Source organism: Equus asinus, chromosome 2 (assembly GCF_041296235.1).
Source record: "Equus asinus isolate D_3611 breed Donkey chromosome 2, EquAss-T2T_v2, whole genome shotgun sequence".
Taxonomy (NCBI): Eukaryota; Metazoa; Chordata; class Mammalia; order Perissodactyla; family Equidae; genus Equus; species Equus asinus.
This window is the reverse complement of record NC_091791.1, coordinates 161825330-161835667: the sequence shown is the minus strand read 5'-3', so window position 1 is coordinate 161835667 and position 10338 is coordinate 161825330. Positions and strand designations below refer to the sequence as shown.

Sequence of the window (10338 nt, the reverse complement as noted above, 5' to 3'; positions counted from 1 at the left end):
TCTGTTTCTTCTCACATTACAGCTGCTCCCATACATGTCTCACTACAAAACCTCAAAAAAAATCTATAACTAATAATTGCAAATTATGTCACATTTACAAATGACTTTTTTTACTGATTCTGCATCACAAACTCCAAAAATCAATCTGAAAAGGAGGATCCTTCTCAGAACACAGAATAGGAAAAGAGATATAAGAGGCCAGTCTGCAATCCTTCTTATCAAGGAAGGGGAAGAAAATGTGGAAACTGTGGAAATATTAATACGTTTTATTCCATCACATTGCATAAGAAAGAAGAATACCATATCCTCCTTGGTTATGAGCAGAAAAGACATTAAGAAAATCCTGGACATTGGAAGTTAAAGTATAAAGAAAAGCATCCCCTGGTGCTGTGTTTTGCTGGATTCGTGTCTGCAACATGGGCAGCGAGTCTTTGAGATGCTTGTCTTTCTTGATATCAAAATCACTTAAAACAACTTCTTGAAACTCAACACCTGACTGAATATTCTCCTCATTGCCACCTGCATCTCTTTGTTCCTAAAAGTGTAGATGGTGGGGTTCAGAAATGGGGTGATAATTACATCAAAAATGGCAAGGAATTTATCCACTGGCACTGTGGGAAATGGCCAGGAATACACAAAAATACATGGGCCAAAAAACAAGACCACCACAGTGATGTGAGCTGACAGTGTAGAGAGGGCCTTGGACAAACCATCTGAAGAACGTTGCCAAACAATGACCAAGATGAAGATATAGGAGATGATCAGAATGCAGAAAGTTCCCAGGGAGATGAAACCACTATTGGCAGTGACCATGAGACCCAAGCTGTAAGTGTCTGTGCAGGCAAGCCTAATAAGTCGAGGAAGATCACAGTAAAAGCTGTCCACTTCATTGGGGCCACAGAATGGTAAGTTTACGACAAACACAAGTTGGATCAAAGAGTGGATGATTCCAATGGTCCAGGAAGCCACCAAGAGTAAAATACAAGTTCTGAAGTTCATGAGTGTCAGGTAGTGGAGAGGTCTACATATAGCAACATAACGGTCAAGGGCCATGGCAATGAGCAGAACCATCTCAGTTCCTCCCATAATATGAATGAAGAACGTCTGAACAATGCAGCCTTGGAAGGAGATTACTTTTCTCTCCTTGAAAAGATCAGAAATCATCTTGGGAGCTGTATTGGAGGAAACCAACATGTCAATAAAGGAGAGGTTGGCCAGCAGGAAGTACAGGGGGGAGTGCAAGTGAGGGTCAGAGATCACTGTGAGCACAATGAGGAGGTTTCCCAAAATACCTGCTACATAGAACACAGAGAAAACTAGGAAGAGGGCTAGTTGCATCTCCAAGGAACTGGTGAGTCCCACCAACACAATCTCAGACACCACCGAATGATTTCTTCCCGCCATGGTCTCAGTCACTTTGGGCTCCAAATTTGCCTAGAAGAACAAGAAAAATAAGAAATTGGACTTACTGGCAGTATCAGTCAGGGTTCCATTAGAGAAGTAGAACCACTAAGACATAGTATACTTGGAGATTTGTGACAGTGACTTGAACTTTCAAAATGGAAGTTGGATTCAGCAGTCTCTATAAGTCTGTTGTCTTTGCATCTGGTGCTGTAACTTGAAGTCTGCAGGACAAGCAGTCAGGAATGGAAGATGGATGTAAGATGGAGAAGAATGAAAATAAACTGGAACACACAAGCAAGAGCTAAAGACTGCAAGGACAGAGTAAAACCAGTGTGAGAGCTCATTATCTCTGACTTTAATGGAAGGGGTGCACTGCAGAAGCCAGGGCCCTTCACCACAGAGCTAAATACACACCTGGCACATGAGTCAGAGAAGCTAAAGAAGGATCCAAGGAAGGTGCGGCACTTGCAGTCCCAGCCACTGCCTCACACCAATGAGGAAACACAGAAAAATGACAAAATGTGTGAGCTACAAATATGGCTGCTGTTTCACTTCTATTCTCCAAATATTGCCAAAGATTGTCTCTTGCAACCCATTCTAGCTGGAAACATACAGAAATGGGATTTCTTGGGAATTTAGCTCAATCTAGAAAAGTTGACGTAACACAAAGCCACCGTACTGGCTATTTAAAAGAATGTACAAATCTCAAAAATTAACTAGAACCTCTTTTGACAAAGATTTGATACTGGTCCGAATCTCGCTCCATCTTTCACCAACTTCCCCTGTTATTACTGATTCTGTTTAAAATTGCACCATGGGTTCTCCTCTGACATCAGGGAGCCAAGTGAGAAATTAAAAAGAATTTCAACCGAGTTTTGGGATGAAAAGGAAAACAAAGGTATAAGTACCATATTAAATGGGAATAAATTGTCGCTTATACTAGCCCACAAGGACTTCAAAACGCTAGAGATGTGGGAGACTGTCCTTTCTTTCCCCCATTCCAGGTATTTTGAGATCTCTCTGGGATTTCAGAACTGGTCTATGGACAATTTGGGCACCTCTGTGGTGGTTTAGAACACAACATCAGAAATCTATTAAGTGAGACTCATTTTAGATCACCTTATAAATATTCCAAATAGACTTCCACACATGGAACAAACATCAACAATTATGTTCAAAACAGTATCCACTCTGGGTAGAGTATTGTCTTGTGTGAAATAGAAAAACATGAAGCAAGGTTCCTAATCACAATGGACTTAAAATCTGAGGAAATAAATCAAAATAAACAGTAATACACAATGGAACATATTAAGGGTCAACTGTGAGGTTCAGAAATTCATAGAAGTGAGCATCACCAAGAATTTCACTGAATCGTTGGTTCTTAGAGAGCAGAAACTCCCTCTGTAGAACTCTCTGCCAGTGGTCATTCACACTCTCCACGAACAATTTCATTGATGGAGAACAATCTAGCTTCTGATGTAACTTACTCCATTGTTGGACATCTGCAATCATTCTAAAACTCTTCTGTCTATAGTGAGAAGAAATCTACTTTCTTTAATTTCTAACCATTGGTCCAAGTTCTGTCCTTTGAAGTCACACAGAATTAATCAAATCCATCTTCTATATGCCAACTTTTCAAGCATTTAAATACAGCTTTCATATATATTCAAAGTCATTATAAGCAAATTATTTTTCTGTTCCTTCAAAAACTCTTTAAATGATATTGGACTCAATTCACTTATAATCCTAGTTATCTTCCTCTAAAGAGTTAGTTTCTAAATGTGGTAAAACAAAAGTGGAGTGTTGTAGAACTAGCCCTCATTTTAATAAGGGATGCTTTACTGTCTTAATGATAACTTTACACTAGCTTTGGAGTACAATCAGAGAACTAATGCTCACAAAAGTAAGGAATACATGTTTTACACATGATAGAAATTAGAAATATAGATGTCAGCATACGCACAAATAAAATGTGCATATTTATCACTGCTTATTGTTCAAGATATGATATGTTCAAGAACCAGATATGTTCTCATATGTTCAAGAATCTAGTGCACTGGAGTGATCCTTAGAACACAAAAATAATACATTGATCCCCTACATTTGTGATTCTAAAAGAAATTGTTGTCATAATATAGTTTCCAGGAATAGGATTTGACCCTTAAACAAATGTTTATTCAAGAGAATAAGAGGGAGACTTTCATTTCTGACAAAATGGCAGAGCTATCTAAACAAATCTTCCACTGAAAACTTAAAATACTGAACAAAAGTTATCATCTTATTAAACATATCAATAAATAGCAAGAAAATAAAAAACACTCTAGCTAAAAACTCAGTAAATGTGTGACCTCAGAGAAACAAGCACAGCAGTGAAACTGACTTTTGCTCTTAAGACCTTAGCCCAAATCAAGTGATTCTGAGCTTAGTTTTTCAAGGCCTAGCAGGATGCAGGGACCAAGAACAAAAGCCCAGAGTCCAGTTAAAGTGGAAATCTAATATAAAAATCTCCCCTAATGAATCTGGAACTCCAAAATGTCTTACTTCTTTGAAAAGTAAACTAGGAGTAAACCACCCACCTCATGCCCCAGAGAGCTTGCAAAGAAACTTGTATCTATTTTGAATTTTGATCTTCATCCAAGGCCTCAAATGATTCCCACAGCTAAAGTTCCAAGAGGAAAACAAAAACTCATAAACACATCCCTAAAGACACACGCACAAAAAAAATTAGGAACCATATAGAAAATTAATAAGAGAGAGAGAACCAAAACAAACCTACAAAGTCTTAAGATATTAGAAAGATCATATGCAGAATAAAATGACTATATTTCATACGTTTAATAAACAGAAGTGAAAACATAAACAGAGAACAAGAAACTAAAATGACCAAAGAAATAAATTTGAAAAGGAACCAAATAAAACTTCTGGAAATTGAAAATAAAATAATTAAAATTTAGGACTCAATAGAGAGATCTGACAGCATAGAAGATAGAGTCAAACATAGGATTTGTAAATTGGAAGTTATATCTACAGATGCAACAGAGAAAGCAGAATTGGAAAATATAAAAGATATATTAAGAGACATGGACAACAGGGTAAAAAAAAAACCTAATATACTCTAACCGAAGCTCTAGAAGAAGAGAGAGAGAAAAAATAGGGTAAAAACAATATTTGAAGAGATAATGACAAGAACCCATCAAAATGATGTTTTGGTCAATGACAGAATGCATATATGACAGTAGTCACATAAGATTAGCACCATATAGCCTTGATACATAGTAGACTATACCATCTAAGTTTGTGTAAGTACACTCTATGATGTTCACACAATGATGATTCAGCTAATGATGCATTTCTCAGAACATACCACTGTCATTATGTGACACATGACCATAAAATGTTTTCAAACAAAAACTTGAGTTTTCTCTCAGAGAACATAACCAAAGAAAATTCTAAAGAATGTACTTCAGGCGGAAAGAAAGTAATCCAAGATGGAAATGCAAGAAGGAAGGATAAGTAAATATGTGCCCAAATCTAAATAAACAAAGACTATATAAAACAACTTAATAGTATACTGTGTGATTTGAGGGAGAGAGAATTAAAACACATCGTAGCAACAGGAAGTTGACTGAGAGGATGGCAAATGGAGTTAAAATATATGAGGTCCTCACAGTTACCATGTTGCACAAATCCAGGAAGCACTATTCACATTGTATTCTATGACAGGTCTGTATTAGACTTTAATAAGTTAAGTATGAATGCTAATTTTCTGGTATAATCACTACAAGAATAAAAATAGAATGTATAATTTCCAAACTAGTAGAGGATAAAAAAAATAGAATCAGAATGAATATTAAATCCAAAAAAAGGCAAGACATGAGAAGGAAACATAGAAATGATAGAACAAATAGAACACAATAAGATGATTAAAAAATAAATGCAAATAGATCAGAAATCACCATAGACATGAGTAGACTAAATTCTCCAGTTTAAAAAAAAAGAGGAATTATCAGATTGTTTTTTAAAAATTCCAACAATATACTATTTACAAGAGAGATATTTTTTGTTGTTTGTTTTGGGGTTTTTTGTTCTGTTTTTCACTGAGGAAGATTCAACCTAAGATAACATCTGTTGCCAATCTTCCTCTTTTTTTTTCACTTGAGGAAGATTTGCCCTGAGCCAACATCTGTGCCAATCGTCCTCTATTTTGTATGTGGGTCACAGCCACAGCATGGCTGCCAATGAGTGGTGTAAGTCTGCACCCAGGAACCAAACCTGGGCCACTAAGGCAGAGAGCACTGAACTTAACCACTAGGCCACATGCTGGTCCCCAAGAGATATACTTAAAACATAAGAAAATAGAAGGATGGAAAAGTTGGGAATAAAAGTATGGGAAATGTATACCAAGCAAATACTAACCAATGAAAGCTGATATGGTTAGTAATAATGTTATTTAAATCAACTTTAAGGCAAAAGCATTACAAAATATAATGATCACTTCAAAATGCAGAGAATTCAATTTCACAGAAAGACATACCAAGTATTAACTTGTATGCACCTAATAGCATAGCCCAAAAACATATAAAGAAAAAAACTAACAGAGCTACAAGAAGAAATAGACAAATCCTGTATATTTGTGGAAATAGTAGGAGAGTGAAATACACTCCTCTCAGTGAACAATAGGACAAACTGATGAAATATCAGTCAGCAGAGAGAAGGTTTGAAAACATGATTAACCTAATTGAATTATATAGATCCCTGGCCCCAACATATGCAGAACATTCTTTTGAAGCAAATATAGAACGTAACAAAAATTTACCATATACTGTACTCTTGTATAAAGCAAATCTTAACAAACTTCAAAAGATTGCTGCCATGCAGACCACATTCCAACCCCAAGGCGATTAAGGTAGAGCCACAAAACAAAAGACTAGTAGAAAATCTCCATGTGTTTGAAAATTGAGTAAAACTCTTTTCAAAAACTCTTGGGTCAAAGACGAAATACAATGAAAATTGGAAAGCATTTTAGTCAGAGTTGTAAAAATATTATATACCAAATCCTGTGGGATGCAGCTAAAGCAGTATTTAGAGGGAAATATATAGTCTAATTGCTTTTATTAGAGAGGGAAAAAAGGCTTAAAATTAATTTAGAAATTAATGAGCTAAGTAAAAGTTAGTAAACAGAATGGCAAAACAAGCAAAAAGAAAAATAAGGAAATCATAAAGAGTATAAATGAATGAAATACAAAACAAAAATAAACTACAGAGAAGCAAAAAAAATGAAAGTTGTTGTTTGAAAAGACAAGTAAAATTGATAAGCCTCTGATGAGACTGATCAAGGGAAAAAATGAAATGGCACACGGAACTAATATTAAGAATGAAAGAGGAACATAAGTAGAGATGTTACCAACATTAAAAGCATAATAAGAGACTATAATGAACAACTTTATGTGAATATATTTCAAAAATTTGATAATGTGAGCAAATATCTAGAAAAACATAACTTACCCAAAATTATTGTGTTGCACATTCTAGATCCACTGTCCCCCTTCTCCACCCTGCCCTGGGGCTGACCTTTAAGGACTGTAAACTGGGCTCTCTTGCTCTCACTGTTGGTTGGTTTTGGTCATTGGCAGGAACTGACAAGAAATGGGAGGCCAGGAAGAGAGAGTAAAAGATAAGGATCTTAATCTCCTGACTTAGTCTCCTCCAGGTGTCATTTCTCTCCAATAGGGCAGCCCACTCCTACCTCCATAACTTTCTTTGCAGATTCCAGCAAACACCCTGGGGTGCTTCACCCCTTCTTACTGGCTTCCTTAATCCCATCCTTGCCTTTGAAGTAGTCTCTTCATTACTAATCTTCCCTCTAGTACTCTACTTGAGTGTGCTATCTGTATTCTGTGGGGACCACAACTGATAAAACAAGAAACCTAAATAATCTTATAACTGCATTTAAAAATCTTCCCGCAAACGCAATTCTGATTTTAATGAGATCTACCAAAAATTCAAGGAACCAATAATTAAAATTCTACAGAAATCACATAGAAAGAGAGAAAACTTTCTCCCTTTCTTATTTTATGAGACTAATGTAATTTTGATACTAAAATTTGACCAGAGCAATATGAGAAAAAAAATTTTCAGGCCAATGTCACCCGTGGACTTTAGATGCAAAATTGACAAAAATGGTTTTGCCAAAAGGAAGAAAGCGGGATAGTGTTGCAGTTTGGGTTCCCCCAAGAGTGAACACTGTAGCCGCCCCCTGACATAGGAAGGGTTAATAATCACTGGAAAAAGCTTGCCAACAAACTGTGACCCAGAGGTGAGAAGGCCGGTTAGCCAATGACGGGTAAGACCCCCTGGGGGGGCAACCTAAGCCAGGCGGCGGCCGCCCGGGGGGCACAGATGGAGAAACGATATCGATATCGGGAGCAAGAGGGACCGTTGCCTAAGAGACCTTGCCTGCTCTGAGATAAAAATATAGGAGCACAGCAACAACATGATAATATCAAAACAGAGACCAAGGGAGGGCTCCTTGAGAAATCACTAAGAATTCTTGGCATTCGCTAATTACTTCATCCAGAACACCTGTGTATGTTTAACAGATGTAAGCTATGTATATATTGAAACGCTGGTTATAATAAACTCAGAGTGGCCATCAGCCCTCTCCGCATCTATCCTGATGTGTACATTGGATTGTGACACCGACAAACACTGAGGCTGAGTTTAAGGTACAAGACGCTTATGAGAGATCAACACCTTTAAGGGAAGTCAGAAGAAGCAGGATTGGGCAAAGGAAGAAGTCTAACTACAATGCAGACATAACAAAGCCCTGCCACACGGAGCTCTGGGGTGAGTTTTGCTCCATCAAATTGCCCCACTCGGGGTTGAAACAGCTGGGCATTTATACCCCACCTTCACTCAGTCATCCATCTCATGTAGGCTGCTCCGGGCAGGATGTGACCTCAAGGGTCTGCTGCTGAAGTAGACGCCAGGGGGCTGACAGCTAGAGGCTGTCTGCTGATGGCACATCACATAGCTGGGCAGCACGTCCTTCCTTGAAGGGAAATCCAGTGATGGGGAGGGCAGGAGAAGATGGAGTCTAGTCTAGACGTGTAACGTTTGAAGTGAAAGGTGGACATCCAGGTAGCAGTGTCCAGTAGTACACGTCTTTCAACAATGTATTTATTTTGCTTTGCCTACTTTGCATACATTGATGATAAAAAGAAAAAGCCAAGGACTATTAACACAAAATCAGATGGTAGCTAACTGTAGAAGAGAGGGAGGGGAATAAAAATAGAGAAACACAGGTGCTTTCTAACTCTATCTTTTAACCTGGGAGACTATTGCACAGGAGTTCATTTTATTATTTTCAATAAACATGTACATTTTATATACTCTTCTGTCTGTAGAATATATTTCACAATTTTTAAAAAATAAAATAATAAGAGGAGAAAATGGATAGGGACAATCCAGAGAGAGGAAACAACATGTGCAAAGGTACAGTGGCGAGAGTGAACAAACAGTTTTTTGGGGGAACAATGACTGTTTTGGCTTCAAGGAATGGTAGTATAGGAGGGACATAGGAGAAAAACTGTAAAGATATGTAGAAAACAGATTGTAGAGGCCCTGGAGAGCCAGGCTATAGAGGATGAAATCCTCTATGGTGGAAGAGTAGTCAGGTGGGGTTTTTAAGTAGAGTAGGGCTTTGTTTATGTGCAGTAGTGTTTTAAAAAGAAGCTAAGGCTAGAAAGGTAACTTAGTAGTCATTTGTATAAAGATGATAATTGAAGCCATAAGAAATATAGATCTAGAGAAAGGATCAGAAGACTACTGGAAAAGCCCAAGATTTAAAGTCTGGGAAAAGGAAACAAAACTTATGATGCAAGCAGAGAATGGACGCTAGAGAACCAGGAGAGTTCAGGGCTCTAGAAGCTAAAATATGAGATTATTTCAAGAAGGTGAAGAGTGTTGCAATGGAGTCAAGGAGAATAATTCAGAGTTTCTGGGATCATTAATAAGAAAACAGGTATTTGAAGACAAGGAACATCTAGGAATTCTTCACTAATGTATTTCCAGTGCCTAGAACATTCCTAACACATCAGATATGCTCAATAAATATTTATGGAATAAATGAATGAATAAGAGAAGGAGGAATTCAGGTTGCCTAGGGTTAAGGTAAAGACAATTTGTTAAAAAAGTTAGTCTGTTGAGAGTATACAAGTTAAAAATGAAAAGAAGGAGACAAATACATGAAGATACTCTAAAATAAAAGGATTTTTTAGCAACCAAATAAACAGGAGAAATGAGCATTTCATAGGAGCCACTGGAGGAGAATGTGAAAGTGCATAAGAGTCAGAGGCAATTGATGATAAGGTCGTAGAGTAGCAGACATGGATGAAATCAAAATTAAAGACAAGAAAGGTTATCCTTGCAAAATAAAAGGGCCATGTGTTGGTCTGAATCAAGAGGGGAAAAGGAAAAGAATGTGTGAAGGTATAAAGAAATGTTATCTATAATAAGGTTTTTTGTTATAGTGAAAAGACCACTAAAGTAGTGACAGGTGAATTTTAACTGCACCAGAATTCAGAAGGTCTGTCTTTTAGTGGCTATACTGTCAATGAATTGTATGAACTTTAGATTTTAAAGGAGATGTATAAAATTATTTCTACCTATTACTGCCCCTTTTTTTTCATTTGATAATATCACCATCAAATAAACAAAGGAAAAAACCTAGGGAAAGATCATCAGGTATCCCAGAGTTTGAGTAGTTGAGAAAGAAAAAAACTCAAAATTTTCCATGATTTATCTGGAATCTGATTGGGATGGAGTGGGATCCAGGGAGGCTAGTAAAAGACACTGAAATAAGAAATAGAAAATGAACCAGTAGACCAGAGCTTCAAGATGACACAGTAATGAGGATTAACCAGCTAGAGATGA

At 37.2% G+C, this 10338-nt stretch overlaps 1 protein-coding gene across 1 annotated transcript; it reads right to left on the bottom strand.

Moving 5' to 3' along the window:
• Nucleotides 1-465: 465 nt before the first annotated feature.
• Nucleotides 466-1404, bottom strand: LOC106835209 (olfactory receptor 4F6-like). Its single transcript, XM_014847380.3, has one exon. The coding sequence runs from the start codon at nt 1402-1404 to the stop codon at nt 466-468; it is 939 nt and encodes a 312-aa protein (XP_014702866.1).
• Nucleotides 1405-10338: the final 8934 nt, after the last annotated feature.

Bases quoted from the DNA above. Each gene is read 5' to 3' on its own strand.
- LOC106835209 (XM_014847380.3), bottom strand. From the start codon at position 1,404: ATGGCGGGAAGAAATCATTCGGTGGTGTCTGAGATTGTGTTGGTGGGA.